This window comes from Rhinopithecus roxellana, chromosome 2 (genome assembly GCF_007565055.1).
Source record: "Rhinopithecus roxellana isolate Shanxi Qingling chromosome 2, ASM756505v1, whole genome shotgun sequence".
NCBI classification, from domain to species: domain Eukaryota; kingdom Metazoa; phylum Chordata; class Mammalia; order Primates; family Cercopithecidae; genus Rhinopithecus; species Rhinopithecus roxellana.
In genome coordinates this window covers 116,637,785-116,655,040 of record NC_044550.1, presented here as the reverse complement: position 1 = coordinate 116,655,040, position 17,256 = coordinate 116,637,785, and the positions used below count along the sequence as shown (strand labels likewise).

The window sequence follows — 17,256 nt, the reverse complement described above, 5'->3', positions numbered from 1 at the left end:
TGTGGGTTTGGGATCCCTACACTTGTTGAAAAATTTCATTGGCTGCGTATTATCCCAGGAAAAGGAGTTCTACTTTCCTTGATTTGTGTTCTTGACAACATAGTTCCTAGAAATTTTTTCAGTGTCATCTACCATTACTTACCTACCTGACACTTCTGCTTTAATCATTGTGCCCAAATTACATCACATATTTTTCCACATTCCACTTGCTTAGAATTTCCTTGACTTTTCTACTTCCCTAGGGTCCCCCACTTCTGATGGGAACCCTCTTAGCTTCCATCTCTTCTCTGATCATATTTGTTAGATTACATTGCTTCTGAGCGATCAGTTCCTTCGATGAATTCTCCTAGTATCTGTATCATTTTTTGCACATAGTATGAAATTCTTTTCCTTTTGTTATATTTTTGAATGTCTGTATCTCTAACTATGTTGTAATTTCTTTGTGTATAAAGACTCCTCTATGTCATATTGTACCCCAGGGCCTGGCTCTGTGCCCCAGACTGAGCACGCATGAAGTATTTTTTTATTAATAAAATCATTGCAAGTAAAATTTACATTTATTTTTAGCTCCCATCCATCTCCTTTTGGCAAATTGTTACCCCTTTCAATACTTTTTCCAGTAGTATTATGTATTTATGGGCTGTATATTGCTTATTTGAGGTCTTGAAGAAAGCTATCTTTCCCAATGTTTTGGAAATTTTTATTTCATCAACACTTACCTGTGTTGTTAGTGAAAAAAGTACTGATCCAGGAGCAAAAAAATGTAGGTTATCTTAATAATGACTAACCTGAAATGAAACTGTTTCTTCATCTGTAAAATACTAAAGCTAATATCTTCCCTGACTACTATACAGGGTTATTGTGAAGACAAATACATACAAAATACAGTCATGTGTTGTGTGACAATATTTTGATAAACAATGGGCCACATATCCTACAGTGGTCCTGTAAGACTGTAATGCAGCTATTGCCTAGTGATGTCATCATAGCTATCCTAACATCACAGTGCAATGCATTACTCATGTTTGTGGTGATGCTGGTGTGAACAAACCTACTGCACTGCTGTCATGTAAACAATTATGTACAATACATAATATTTGATAATGATAATAATTGACTATGTTGCTGCTTTTTATATATACTATACTGTGCATTTTATCATTATTTTAGAATTTACCCCTTGTACTTATTTTAAAAAAAGGTTAACCATGAAACAGTCTCAGGCAAGCCCTTCAGGAGGTATTCCAGAAGGCATTGCTATAAGAGATGACAGCTCCATGCGTGTTATTGTCCCTGAAGACTTTCCAGTGGGACAAGATGTGGAGGTGGAAGACAGTGATATTGATGATCCTGATCCCGTGTAGGCCTAGGCTAATGTGTGTGTTTGTGTCTTCATTTTTTCAAAAAGCTTACAGGTAAAAAAAAAAAATTAAATACAATAAAACTTATAGAATAAGGATATAAAGAAAATAGTTTTGTACAGCTGTACAATGTGTTTATGTTTTAAGTTAAGTGCTATTACAAAAGAGTCAAAAAGTTTAAAAAGTTTACAAAGTAAAAAAGTTACAGTAAGCTAAGGTTAATTTATTACTGAAGAAAGAAAAATACTTTTTATAAATGCAATGTAGCCTAAGTGTACTGTTTACAAAGTCTACAGTTGTATATAGCAGTATCCTAGGCCTTCCCATTCATCCACCACTCACTCACTGACTCACCCAGAGCAACTTCCAGTCCTCTAAGCTCCATTCATAAAAAGTGTCCTATGGAGGTGTACCATTTTTAAATCTTTTATACTGTATTTTTACTGTACCTTTTCTATGTTTAGATATGTTGAGAAACACAAATACCATTGTGCTATAATTGCTTACAGTATTCAGCACAGTAACATACTGTAAAGGTTTGTAGCCCAGGAGCAATAGACTATACCACGTAGTCTAGCTGTGCAGTAGGCTGTCCCCTCTGTGTTTGTAAAAGTGCATTCCATGATGTTCACACAATGTCAAAACTGCCTAATGACAAATTTCTCAGAATGCATCCCATCATTGAGTGACAAATGACTGTAATGTACACAAATGACTGCACATACGGTTGGTCTTATTTCCTCGGGAATACATCAAGATTACTGGTTTGTTGCTCTAATAAAGAAAGCGTGTCACAGAGTAACTTAATGTATTACTAATTTTCCATAACATTTAGTTTAAAAGAGACCTTTGAAAACATCAAATCTATATTCAAAAGAATGACAATAAAGGCCTCTGGGAACAGATGGTCCAATTTTTCAACCTTAATAATAGTAATTCAATTAAACAAATATTTGTTGAATATCTATTATATACAAAAAAAGCATCCTGGCTGCTATGGGAAGTGTAAAGATGAGCATCTCTTCTGTCTTTAAGGAATAAGAGTCTAGTTTAGAAGGAGACCAAAATGTACAAAATGTACACAAATTACTTTACCACAAGGTAACTTTGGTAAGTTCTTTGGAAGAACTAACTTCAGAAGATATGAGGTTAATTCTGACTGTATCAATAAGGTTTTTTAGAGGATATCCATAAAACTGGGGCTTAAAAGTTGGAAAAACTTAGCTAGGTGTGGTGGTCCCAGCACTTTGGGAGGCTAAAGCAGGAGGATCATGAGATTAAGAGATTGAGACCATCCTAGCCAATATAGTGAAACTCTGACTCTACTAAAAATACAAAAATTCGTTGGTTGTGTTGGTGCATGCCTATAGTCCCAGCTACTTGGGAGGCTGAGGCAGGAGAATAGCTTGAACCCGGGAGGTGGAGGTTGCAGTGAGTCGAGATCGTGCTACTGCACTCCAGCCTGGGTGACAGAGTGAGACTCCATCTCAAAGGAAAAAAAAAAAAAAAAGTTGAGAGAACTTCAACAAACTGGGAAAAAGAGGAGGTATTAAAAAGGCGAGAATAGGCCAGGGACGGTGGCTCATGCCTGTAATCCCAGCAATTTGGGAGGCCGAGGTGGGCGGATCACCTAAGGTCAGAAGTTTGAGACCAGTCTGGCCAACATGGCAAAACCCCATCTCTACTAAAAATACAAAAATTACCTGGACATGGTGGTGAGTGCCTGTAGTCCCAGTTACTCAGGAGGCTGAGGTGGGAGGATTGGTTGAACCGGAAAGGCAGGGGTTGCAGTGAGCTGAGATCACACCACTACACTCGAGCCTGGGAGACAGAGCTAGACTCTGTCTCAGCAAACAAAAACAAAAACAAAAACACAACAAAACAAACAAACATAAAAAAAACAGTGAGAATAATAGCATGAGCCAAAAAAAATGTACAAAGTATATTCTGGGAATGGTAGGTACAATTTATCTTATTTTTGTAGAGTATTTCATAGTTTTCAAAGTGCTTTCACATAAGCTATGTTGTGTGTGGAAATTAGAGCAATCATATGCAGGTGTATAGAAGAAGTATTATTTATTGTCCATATGAAGAAAGTGAGTTTTGGGAAACATGAATGACATATATATATAGTTATCAAAGAGCACAATTTAATAAATTTAGCAAATTTGTTAAAATTAGTAAATTGTACTTAAGAAATTGTGAAGGTTCCTCTGGCAAGAGTGCACAAGAGAAACTGCAAGGAGGATGGCAGTTAGCAGGATGATGCCATAGTCCAGCTGAAACGTAGCAAGGGTCTGCACCAGGGTAGGCTTGCTTGCAATGATGTGAGGAGTCTTTTTACATACACTGTAGATACACAGCGTATGCAAGTTTGCTTTTGATCGGATGTAAGAAGCGAGAGCAAAGAGATATACCAAAGGACTCAGAGGCTAGTCACATATAAACAAAATCTGGGCCGGGTGCAGGGGCTTATGCCTGTAATCCCAGCACTTTGGGAGGCTGAGGTGGGTGGATCTCTTGAGGTCAGGAGTTCAAGATCAGTCTGGCCAACATGGTGAACCTCTGTTTCTACTAAAAATACAAAAATTAGCCAGGTGTGGCGGTAGGTGCCTGTAATCCCAGCTACTTGGGAGACTGAGGCAAGAGAATCGCTGGAACCCGGGAGGTGGAAGTTGCAGTGAGCCAAGGTCATGCCACCGCACTCCAGCCAACAAAACAAAACAAAACAAAATCTGACTCGGCCTTTCAGTCACACCAGTGAAATCTCTTAATACCTTCAGTGTCAGTCCCCAACTCTTACTAATTAAAGATAGTATTTGACCCAAATGTGCACAGTGCCCAACACCTTAAAGAGAAATGAGATGAATCAGATAAATGAACAGGTTGATATTTTTTAAATTTGTCCACAAACTCTTTGATATCCCTCCTTTCAAATCACAGCTACATTCCCTTCCCCTTGTGTATGAACTGTATTTAATGACTGGCTTCTAATGAATGGAATAAGGAGTAAGTTACCATAATAAACTAGGTAATAAAGGGTGACTAAGTAATAAAGAGTATTGCAACTTTCTCCTTGACTTCTCTCTTGGATCACACACTCAGCTGACATTTCGTTAGAAGAGCCAAGCAGCACTGTAGAGAGACATACGAGGTGAGAAACTGAGGTCTTCTGCCAACAGCCATGAAAGCCACTGATCTCAGAAGTGGATCTTTTAGCTACAAAAAGCCTTTAGGGCACTTTAGCCCTGGCTAATATTTTAACTGTAACCTCTTGAGAAATACTGAGCCAGGATGACCCTGGCTAGTTAGACTATTGCCAAATTCCTGACCCACAGAAATTTTGAAATAACAAATGGAATAATTTATGAGGTAACAATAAATAACTAATACAACTCTGAAAGAGGAAAAGGTATATAGGACTTTTCTCCATGAAAGGACAGAGATCATTGAATTGAACAAGGGAGTAAAGTACAAATAGTCCTGAAACTGATCCAGCCAACTTTTGACCACTAATCTCTCCCTGCAGAGAGAAAGATTTAATACTTTTCAAAATTTCAAAGTCAAGTCTTCAGTATATTCAAATGTAAGTCTCTAGTATACAGATGCTCCTCAACTTATGATGGGGTTATGTCCTGATAAACCCGTTGTAAACTGAAAATATAGTAAGTCGTAAATGCCTTTAATACACCTAACCTACCAAACATCATAGCTTCACGAGGCCCTCCTTATATGTGCTCAGAACACTTACATTAGCCTACAGTTGGGAAAAATCACCTAACACAAAGCATATTTTATAACAAAGTGTCAAATAATTTATTGACTACTGTACTGAAAATTAGCAACAGAATGGCTGTATGAGTACTCAAAGTACAGTTTCTGCTGTGTGTCACTTTTGCACCATCATACAGTCAAAACACTGTTACGCTGAGTCATCCTAAGTCAGCAACCAGTTGTGTATATGCTCTTCTGGTTTAACTGCAGTGCGGTGCTATGCTTATGAAATCACTTAGAAATTGGCATTCTGTTTTAATGTGTTGTATTTCAGTTTTCAAGAAAGAACACACTTGATAATTTATAAAACAATCTGGAGTCATAAACTTCATAGATTTATATGTATGTATGCATCTTTGGTTAGGGTTGTGGGTAAATTTGAAAAGTTACACATTACCCTCAAATTTATATGAAGCTCTATCTTTAACAAAGCAATTTCAAATAGCTTTCATCTTAGGGCGTCGCCTAACAAAACGGATGCATGGACTTGGGGGGGGGGGGCTCACTTAACTAATAACGGAGTTTTTAAATGTAGACACTAGAATATATTCTGCTGTTTGTTCCAAAATCCCTCCTCTTCGTTTCTCTCATCCCACCCACGTCCAAATATAGCATACCAAAAACAGGGCCAAAAACAAGATTGTCTGTGACATATCTGTCCTGTCCCAGACAAGGACAGATTAAGAGGACCAGATCAGAAAATGTGTGTATACTAAGTAGCTCAAAGACAAGGGCAAAACTTTAACGCACAGAAAATACCTTCAGAACTTTCCAAGTTCCAATTTCCTCTGCTTTTACAGGTCAGCCTAGTTAGTTGTCCTCCACGCCCCACGGCCCACGCCTCACACGCGTTTGCGTTTTCTCAGTAAACCAATAGCAAGACCTACGGCGCGGGTGAGCCACAGCGCATGCGCCGTAGGGAGCGACCCTAACAGCTTGGACACTGCTTGGGCGGGGCCTAGACCGGGCCTGGGCGGGGCCAGGCGCGCGCGAGGTTTGAATTTCCTCTGCGAGCAGTCAGTGCCCGCGCAGAGGTTGAGTTGCATAACAGTATTCTCACCAGGGCCTGCGACCAGTGGGCTACGGGTGCCGGCCACAGAGATGGTGGAAGGTCCAGGCTGTACTCTGAATGGAGAGAAGATTCGCGCGCGGGTGCTCCCGGGCCAGGCGGTGACCAGCGTGCGGGGAAGCGCTCTGCGGAGCCTGCAGGGCCGCGCCTTGCCGCCCGCAGCCTCCACCGCTGTGGTCTCCCGGCAGGTGAGCTACTCCTGTAACCGGCCATGCAGTCAGCACGGGGAAGTGGAATAAAGACTCCATCAGGGTTCCAAGGTTTAAAATGTCATCTCTTTGCTCTGGCCCAGATTTCGTTTCCCGAAGTTTTTCGTCAATTTACTAGAGGGAGAAGTCCGTCCTAGGGCGCCTGCGCAGGAGAGGAGGGCTAGCGCTCTGGGCAGAAGCTGCCTGAGCAAGATGCCCTAGGGGAATCCGGTGAAAGTGTTTTATCCGAGTCACCTTACTTCTTTATGATACCCACATGGTTCCCCATGTCTACAGCTGCATTTTTTTACTGTTGATATTACCAAATCTCTGCTACCTCTGATACGTTTTTTCGTCCCATTTTAAGCTTTTAGCATAAATTTCTAGTTTCTTGCTTGCCTAATATTCTGCAATTGGTAAATATATCACAACTGGTATATAATTCTAAAACTACACGTAGAAAATGTAGCACTAACTTCTCACTCAACTTCATATTGCCATCTAATTAAGGGGCAGTGAAACCCAGTTCTGGTTCCCTTAAGTGAATTTATTTCTTTTTAAAGTAAACCAGCACAGCTTCTTGCCACTCAGGCATTCATTGCAGACGATGTGGTATTCATTTGGACAGAACTTGTACTAAAAATATTTTGATTAAGGCATCATGTTTTAAAAGCCCTTTAGATGTGTGGATGGTTGTATTTCATGGATACATGCAATATTGCACTGTATTTCAATTTCTTCTGCAAAGCTTCCTCATAGCCTTTGGTCCTAGAAGAAAAAGTTGCCTGCTATGAAATTAGCATATGCTTACAACTTGAAAGAAATGAGGTTCTAAGAAAATATATTTTCAAACTTGGGAAAAAATAAATTTTACATCTCCTTCCAGTTGCCCTTTTGTTTATTTTAACTTGATATGCCAGTAAGTACTCTGTACCTATTTTTTTATTATTGTTACAGTGTTTCTAAAATCGTTTCAGGGTACCAAAGATGGATTTTATATGGTTTCTTAAGAATATTAATATTTATGAAAATTACTCATTCAACAAAATTTGAGTACTCAAGGCACCTGGGGAGCAAAAACAATACTTCCTCTTTTAGAGCCTATACTCTAGTTGGGAAGATACAAAGACATTCATTAATCGCCTAAAGAAATATAAATTAAGTTCTGTGAAGGAGAGATACATGGTTCTTTAAGGGCTTGTAGGAGGATCAGGAAAGGCTTCTTCCCCAGGGAAGTAGCACAGCTGAGGTGTGGGCCGGGTGCAGTGACTCACTCCTGTAATCCCAGCACTTTGGGAGGCTGAGGTGGGCAGATCACCTGAGGCTGGGAGTTCCAGACCCGCCTGACCAATATGGAGAAACTCCATGTCTACAAAAATAAAAACTTAGCCAGGCATGGTTATGCGTGCGTGTAATCCCAGCTACTCGGGAGGCTGAGGCAGAAGAATCGCTTGAACCCAGGAGGTGGAGGTTGCAGTGCACTGAGATCGCATTATTGCTCTCCAGCCTGGGCAACAAGAGCGAAACTCTGTCTCAAAAAAAAAAAAGAAAAAGCTGAGATGTGCAGGGCGAGTAGCAGCTATACAGCTCAGGGACTGGAAAAGGAAAAAGAAAAGACTGAAAGAAAGCCAGAGTAGACGCTGCCCTCTCATTTAGGAGACAGCTGCAGAAATCCAGGTGACAAATTTGGGGTCAAGTGCTGGTGGTGGAGATGAAGACAAGAGAATCACTATTTTAGAAGTAAAGATAGGAGGGCTAAGCAGTGGATATGACATGAATATGCTTAGAGATATCATCATTTACATGATTCAACCACAGTGTATTTTGTGTTAGATTTTATGCTAGCTCCTGTGGATAAGAAGATGAGCAGGATATGCTTTCTGCTGTGAGAGTCCAACCTAATGTTTTAAATAAATACCACCTCATTGGTATTTAGGAAAAATAGCTTAAACATTTCCTTTTAAGTTTTGTTGTGATTATCTCTGATGGTAAGTCATGAGATGCTCTTATATTTCATTCAGTCATGAAAAAGGATAACCCTATGATAAAGGATTAACCTGATTCTACAGATGAGGCATGAGTCTCGGAGTGAGTTTAAATCAGTTTGCTCAAGATCACATGGCTAGTAAGAGGCTACACCAGGGTTTGATTTTTCTTTAAAACTCCAAACCAGGCCGGGCACAGTGGCTCAAGCCTGTAATCCCAGCACTTTGGGAGGCTGAGATGGGCGGATCACGAGGTCAGGAGATCGAGACCATCCTGGCTAACACGGTGAAACCCCATCTCTACTCAAAAATACAAAAAAAAAAAAAAAAAAAAAAAAAAAAAACCTAGCCGGGCGAGGTGGCGGGCGCCTGTAGTCCCAGCTACTCGGGAGGCTGAGGCAGGAGAATGGCGTGAACCCGGGTGGCGGAGCTTGCAGTGAGCTGAGATCCCGCCACTGCACTCCAGCCTGGGAGACTCCGTCTCAAAAAAAACAAAAAAACAAAAAAAACTCCAAAGCCTACCCTCTTAACATGCCATAAAAGATTCAGTAGGATCTTTATTGCTTTTTTAGCATACAATGGTAGGAACACCATAATGCTCAGTATGTAGTAGTGGTTATTTATTAAATAGAGAAGTGCAACCTTGGATTTTTAGCTGTGTCTACTATCATTTTTAGTTTTGTTCGGTTTAGTCAAATCTCTTATGTCTATTCTGATAATTCTCTTCTAACAGCTTCCATGACCATGTTTGGATTGCACAAAAGAGTGCAGCCTGATGATATAATACAAATGCTTCAGTACTGGTTAGGCAATTATTAACATCACTTGGCAGCAATATTCAGTAAGTTATACCCCACACATAAAAGCCCGGCATTTAAAGGTATTATTTTTGATACCTTAATAGAAAGAGGCATTAAAAATTGGAATAGGTCTCTATGATTAGGATCAGGAATCTGGTTCTATGGACAATGGATTTTAAAATCAACATGGAAGGAATACACTCTTTGAGGCTGTTGGTAAACTTCTAAATAATTTACTATGGCTTCATCTTCTGGGGCTTTGATCTAAAAAAAAAACATAATTATAACCTTTTGTAAACATGAAGAGCCTTTTGCATTTTAGAGGGATCCTTAGTAAATTTCATTAAAACATGGTAGGTTGTCACAAACCTCTGGCAAGATCATTACTGTAACAGATGATCCCATGTCTCCTAGGCATTTATGCCAAAGAGTTAAAGCTATTTAAATGTTTCTGCTACTGGCTTGAAATGATTAGTTTTCACAAGGCAGCATTTAAAAATAATTTAATAACTGCATACTGCATTCTTTACAGTGCAGTAAACATGGAAAAAGTTACTAATGAGAGCTAAAGAAATATTTAATGGGCATTCAAAATAAAATATTTAAACCTCAGATAATCATACCAAAAAACAAACCAAAAAACACTACTTCAGTAACTATTGCCGCAATGAAGTGTTACTCTGTCATATAGCATTCTTCTTTGTTCCAGTGTAAAGTTTATAGAGAACACACTTGAATGCATGTCTCCCTGTGACAACTGATCCTCATTTTGAGAAAACCTAGCCATAGAAGATCCCAGCATCTGCTAGTCATGGGTGTACTATATTATTGTTCTGAGTTATGATCCACTGTCTTGTCAGCATAAAATTGTGCAACAGTGTAAGCAAATTGCATAAAACTCTGCTGGAGATTGTGGAACCTTATGGTAAGAAACAATATTGGAATATAAATGAACATAGCTGGTTAATGAGCTTTGAAAAGTCAATCCTTTGATTTTAATTGTTGGGTGGATATAATATTTTAGTGAAATATTTAATCTGCATGTGTTTTCAATCTCACAAAACAGCATATGAAACAGTTTATTTATAAGCATTCATTTTATTTGAAACATGGTCTGGTTATTTCCATCACTCCTTAAAATTTGATACATGTATTTAATATGCCAGCTATGTGTCTTTATATATGCTTCACAGTGTCAGGAACTGAGGAGACATTTAATAAAAGTTGAATGGATGGAGAAGAGCAAGGTTTTGAATAGTACAAAATGATTAAAGATTTAGAAATAAAGTCCATTTGGAATCTTTCATTATGAGAATGTGTATATTTTGTTGTGCATGTTATATGGAAATTCCTACTACCAGAATATAAACCATTTTCCTTCTTCAAAGTGAGGGGGAAAAATCATGGCTCATTTTACTGCCATTATTTAAAGAAATGAGCTAATCTACAGAGATTCATTTTCCAGTAAAATGAGGCTCATTTCTTTAAGCATCTGAAGGGGATACCTAAATAATTTAGAGAACATGCATTATATACTTCCTTACCTTCTTAAATGGATACTGGTAATGATTTCTCCTTAATGACTCAAGATCATCATTATCAGTATCCAGAATCCTATGGAGTTATGAAACAAGGGATAACAGAGACCAGGTAACATTCTTACAAAGGAGGAAAAAGGGGAGGTGATTTTCCATGGCCATTGTAGCTTTTTATCCAAGATGAACATATTCGGTATGCTGTAGAGAAAAGAACATCTATCATCTTGATTTTGAATTCCCATTACTTTGTTACTTGCTCGTCTGGAGATGCTTATTGTCACATCTTAGCTTATTTGGTCAGGATTAAATTAAGTAGCATATAAAATTCTTAGCTTAGTGCCTAGCAAAATAAACATCCTGGGAATTGTTCCTTTTTCTTCTAGATCAGAGCTTTCTCACCAGACCCATTTATCTGAGGAATACCCTATTTTTATGAAGGGTTTGTAATCATTTGATGCCTTCAGATAAGGTACAAAGTCTTTAATCTCTCAGTAAGTGCTTGAAGGCCCTGCACTTAGAAAATTGTAGAATATGTTTTGATGACTAGGCCTGAAGACCCCTATTTTGTTGTTTAGAAATCATTTTAAAATTGTGTTATTTGATGACTTAGACTGGTATATAAGTGATCTCTGATTAAAAAGTGTTGTTGTATTGGGGGGGAAAGCATGTGAGGAAAAGAGGAGAGACTATGAAAGTAAATATGGTATTTTCTTCTCTATAGGGAAAATACCTAACTGCACTAGAGTTGAAACATTTATCTATGGAAAAGTCTTATTCTGCTCTGAAAAGTTTATCTTCCTTGTCCACCCATGGATAGGCAGGATAAATGGTAATCAGCACAATAAATCATGTGCTGTCTCTGAAAATATATGTTGTTTTGAAGATTTCATATTATTAAGCCACTTGAAAATGGGAAGGTGAACCCTTCTCAATCATACTTAAAATTGTGTCAAAGGAGATTTTCGTCTTTATTTCAGAAAAAAATAAAAAGGATGAAATGTTCAAATAATACAGTAATGGATTATATGGGTCAACATGAGAAAGTCAAGTGTATATTGGGCAATTGTGTATAGTTATAGCAAAGATAACAGGCTTATGGAAATTAGTTTTTGAATTTGAGCAGCAAAAGCTTGTAGAGAAGTGATAACCCTAGATTCTATGGTAGGACAAGAGAGTATCTTATGAATCTTAGGTTTATTGCAAAAGCCTTGCCCAGTTTGTACACAATAGCTATTAAAACAAGTAGAACAAACCATTACCTGTATACCAAAATTTTACCTTAAGATGGAGTTTTAAAAGAACAGTGAAAGATATATGCCGGTGCTTGCAATGGGCAATCATAAGTTGAAAATTTTATTTTATCCCAAGTATATTATCCAGAGCTGATTATTTTAGAAATGACAGAGTACCAGGAATCCGCTGACTTGGGTAAACCATCCGCATGATAGACAACTGAATAAAAAAATCTTTATATGACATTTCAAAACCAAAATTAAGCACAGTAGTACCACCTATCCAAAGAAGGTGCATTCGAAGACACCCAGTGAATGCGAGAAACCATGGATAGTATCGAACTCTATATATGCTATCTTTTTTCCTACACATACAACCTATGATAGTTTAATTTATAAATTAGGTACAGTAGGAGATTAATAGCAGTAACTCTTAATAGAACAGTTATACTGTAATAAAAGTTAAATGAATGCGGTATCTCTCTCTGTCTTAAAATACCTTGTGGTACTATATATACCGCGAGTAACTGGAACTACAGAAAGTGAACCCTTGGATAAGTGAGAACTACTGTATTGGATTAGATCTTTTTAGAGCAACAATTTAAATGGTAAGTAAACATGTCAAATAAAAACCAGGTATTCTGGGACTGGTGACTAAACACAGAGGAACTCCTCCCTAAACTTTCCCATATGGTTCTTTTAATTTTATGGGAAATTCTGGTAAGTAGAGTATTTTACTTCCGTTAAGACTTTTAGTACTCATGAGAATTTGGTCCTCTTATGTTCTCACTCCATTACAGGTAATTAGAAAATAAGATATTGGGATGTTAATGAATTTTAAAAGGAGATTAAGTAGATGGTAGAGTAGAAGATTTTGCCAAGATATCTTGGGAAAAGTCAAGCAGGATGGGGATGATGGGAGGGGAAGCAGTGAGTGTATACTTTAAAGTCACACTTGGTTTTCAGAGCTAAAGGAGGAGGTATCTATTTAATCCCACAAATGTTCACTGAACCCCAGGCATTGTGTAAAGCCATCAAGGATATTAGCTAAACTTGTTACTGTCCCCAGAGAGCTTATAGACCCATGGGGGAGAAATGCAAGTCACAGACAAATAATAATTCAGTATAGTAAGTCCTGTGACAGTGGTTTAGAAAATACGATGTGAAATTTGGCAGGTAGAGAGCCTCAAGATTATCCTGCTGTCCAGGTGGGGAGACCCTAGCCCCAGAGAGAATTACAAACCATATATGTGAGCAAGGGAGAGGTTTTACTAACATTTTATTTTAATACCCAAATACCATCAGGTATGAAAAAAGGAATTCTTAAACATATTCAAGCCAAGGTCATATAGCATCTGTAGCTAGAAGAGTTTCTGCTGCGCTGAAGTCATTTGATATTTTTAGGGTAATGTTTTTCTATAAGTTAATATGTACCTGTGAATTCCTTCACTTGCTCTTCTGTCAACATGTATGTTACAATATTAACATTCATCAGGCAATAAACCTCTTTTTTCAACATTTGTAATTTCAGAGTTTTGATTTTTTTAAAGATCATATCGTGTGTTGTTTTTAATTGCAGAGAATAGAGTAAAACACCAGTAGAGCAAATAAGACACGTATTACACCTTTAAGACTTTAACTGGAGGTTCTCTTTGAGGCTCTGTCAGCTAGGACGACATATTTCAATTTCCATTGACAGCCATGTGAAAATATATAATGGTCTCATGCATTTAAGTATATTGGGGGCTTTGTATTTTTGACTCTTTTTCCTTTCACAAGAGAATTTATTTACAAGGGAACATATTACCTTTTTTCTTGTTAATAAGTGGCCCAGTAACCATAAGGTTTGAAGCACTGTCCACCAAAACTTTGTTTGCTAAATGGCCATATCATTTTCCACGGTTGGAATTTTGTTATTTTTTTTAGATGGAGTCTTCGCTCTGTCACCCAGGCTACAGTGCTGTTGAGAGATCGGCTTACTGCAGCCTCCACCTCCTGGGTTCAAGCAATTCTGCCTCAGCCTCCCAAGTGCTGGGATTACAGGCACGCACCACCAGACCCGGTTAATTTTTGTGTTTTTAGTAGAGTTTTCATCATGTTGGTCAGGCTGGTCTCAAACTCCTGACCTCAGGTGATCCGCCTGCCTCAGCCTCCCAAAGTGCTGGGATTAGAGGCGTGAGCCACGGTGCCCGTCCACCATGGTTAGAACTTGCTAAAATCTCTGATAGATGACCGCAGATTTGCAGATATAGATGTCTGCTCCAGGATAACCTTTGATGCCTTGAGGCATAAATCCTGGAAATAAAAACTTTTTTTAAAAATGCCTATCCCCCAGCATTGGTTATGGGAGATGTTTCAGCTGTGCTTTTCATAAACTGTGCATGGAACCATATTCCCCACGGTGTAGATGCTACAGAATCTTGAGGCAGGACCTTATAGGCTCATTTATCACATAGGAATTCCCTGAGGGAAAATGTCTGGTAGAAATCAGGATGGCTGGTTTTGTGTCTCTTCCTAATAAACATTAGTAGGAGTCCTAAGCATTTTAATATTGGGGTAAAAAGAAGTTGAGGTTGCCATTAAGAACCCTCATGTTTGTCAGGTTTTTCCTGTTGGTTTTTTCAATTGATCTCACCTGAAATGTATGTCATATGGTGGTCTGAGGTTAAATGGTTCAAAAAATTTTACACTTATTATTTCTGTAGGTATTTTCGTTTGCCAATTACAACAAAACTCAGTGGGGCAGTACTGCTGAATTAGATTTGGGTGTTTTGATAATGGGGTAGTTGTCTTCATGGAGTAGAAAACTTCCCCAGGAAATTGGCAGAGTTTTCAGAACTGATAGAGTAAAATTAGAAAATCTGTCTACTGCTCTTCCTCTTGTTCTCTGGGCCATGGCGTAGCAGGGCCTTTGCTCTGTCGTTCCTTTTGCCTGGACCATGGCTCACTTATTTAAAACTTGCTCAAATTTCAATTCCTTGATGAAATTATGATTGCTCCTTTAAAATTGCAACCTGTTGCACCCTCCCCCAATCTTGATCTCTCCTTTACATCTCCATCTCTTTTCCAAATGTCCTAACATACTGTGTTATTGTGTTTATTGCCTACTCTTTTTCCTTACTAGAACATAAACTCCATGAAGGCAGCTGGTTTAGTTGTTTTATTTATGGATGCATCCTGAGCCTCTAGAACAAGGCCTGAGACGTAGTGGAAGGTCAGTAAACTTTTCTAAAATGAGTTTATCCAAGTAAACAGCCATTTTTAACAGGGAGGAGGATCATCTTTCTAGAAGTCACATGTCACTTTTGTTTTAGACAAAGCCAAGTGAATAACATGAACTGTTATAGGTGTTGACTTTTGGTGTTTTTAACTAAATGGTGTAAGTTCTTGTCAAAGCTGTTAACGTGGTGATGTGAGCAGACTTCACATGAGACATTTGGGACTCATGCACTATCTTATTAGGTGTTGTGACAGCACTGTCTATTTCAAGGTTATTTCTCTGTCTCTTTGCTAGCAGCCATTATAAAACCTGGTAAAGTCAGAACTAAGCAGTAGAAAGAAGGTCCAGGAAGGGAGAAGACAAGTAGTGAGTGCAGGCCAGTCAGATGGTTTCCCATCTTGGAAGAAGGGAAGTGAGCCAATCAGGTGCAGTGAGAAACAGTGATGTGGCAGCTGACACAGAATTTCATAATTGGCCTATCAGACATTAGATATATGTTGAGTTTCAGCTTTAACTTTTTAAAATTTATTATTTTTATTACAGTAGGCTTCTGGGGGACCAGGTGGTGTTTCGTTACATGGATAAGTTTTTCAGTGGTGATTTCTGAGATTTTGGTGCACCCATCACCCAGGCAATGCACACTATACACAATGTGTAGTCTTTTATCCCTCATGCCCCTCTATCCCTCCCCGCAAGTCTCCAAAGTCTAATGTATAATTCTTATGTCTTTGCATCCGATTTAACCTATAACACTTGAAGGGGTAAAGGAGATTAAAGCACAGGAGTGGCAGTAGTAGCAAATTCTTTCCTACCCAAGAAGTGGGGAATGCTACTATCTATGAGAGAGAGAGAAGGGTGTGTGTGTGTGTGTGTGTGTGTGTGTGTGTGTGTATAAAATGGGTTAACATTTACTTGGCTTCTGCTGGGAGCTCTAAGAAAAACTAGAAGATTTCACAGGGTATGGCTAAAACAAGTTGCTAGTAAAGAATATTGGGAAAAGATAAGAGATTGTTGACATTGGAGCGGTGGGAAAACAAGGCTGTGATCATTGACTTATAAATGAGGGTTCAAAATGTTAATAAGAACTTAAATCTGAGATCCTGAAAATGTACAACTTAATCTATATTGAGACGAATATCTATATCTGCTTTGTATATCATCATCTTAAAAGTGTCCTGGGTAGTTTATAAGAACTTTTTACATACTGATTGGTTGTCATGGAAACCTACCTTAAAACCCACTATCATACTCTATACTTGGCCTGAAGTGTATTTGAGTGACTTAAAGTCCCTTGTTAGGGAGAAAAGCATCAAGATTCTTGGTACTTCTCAATTCAGGGCTTTAAAAGATTGACTTATATAAAAACAAGGCAAATATGTTTTTTCCTCACTGAGTACTCAAGCCTGCCTTCCCAGTGCTTGATAATTATTGATAGGTACTGGAGTTCATCCCAGAAAGGGAAACCAAAGACTGAGCTTTGAGGACATGGTGGCATATACCTACGTCTCCAACAGTTTCTTTTTTATGATTTGTGCAGAGCAGGAAGTGATTGCTGTCATTTTTAATTACTCCTGTGCATTTATCTGCCATTCTAAGCCAGTGATTGATTCTCCAGTTCTTAAACAAAGAAGGTTTATATAAAGCTAATCGCCTGAACTGTAGGCAGTTGGAAAATTCTGGCATTGACTGTAGCTATTTCAACCTTGAGTGGGTTTAGTGGAAGAATGTCTCTCATCTCTATCTTTTTTTCTTCATCTCCCTGTTACCTCTCTTTGAGCTAAATACTGTGATTGTATCTTAACAAAGTCCAATTTAGTGAAATAAAGAATAGAGTGGACATGCCATCTTAAGCATTTAGAATGACAAATGTCTGTAAAACCAAAAGTTTGAGAATCACTGAGCAATATCATTTCACTTTAAACTGAGGAAAAATTGTGACTTATTTCTAGACTCTATATCTAAAGCTGTTTTATAATTACATCTTGACATTTCCCCACTCCCATTGCCTACCAAAGTTTCATTCAGAATCTTCTGAGGATCCTTAGGCCCATTAGAGAAAAACAAAGAAGTTAGAGGTAAATGAGGATAT

The 17,256-nt window shown here is 38.4% G+C and overlaps 1 protein-coding gene and 1 long non-coding RNA gene across 3 annotated transcripts in view; one reads left to right on the top strand and one right to left on the bottom strand.

Annotated features, from left to right (window-relative positions):
- Positions 1-5,966, bottom strand: part of LOC115893852 — a 359,383-nt gene extending 353,417 nt beyond the window's left edge. For both annotated transcript variants that reach the window (XR_004053873.1, XR_004053874.1), the window contains exon 1: positions 5,895-5,966. This is a non-coding gene — a long non-coding RNA (uncharacterized LOC115893852). The remainder of the gene's footprint in view (positions 1-5,894) is intronic.
- A 194-nt stretch (positions 5,967-6,160) lies between these two features.
- Positions 6,161-17,256, top strand: part of NEIL3 (nei like DNA glycosylase 3) — a 53,075-nt gene continuing 41,979 nt past the window's right edge. The window contains exon 1 of the mRNA XM_010384069.2: positions 6,161-6,392. Coding sequence (XP_010382371.1) covers positions 6,237-6,392 — 156 coding nt within the window. The 5' untranslated portion in view covers positions 6,161-6,236. The remainder of the gene's footprint in view (positions 6,393-17,256) is intronic.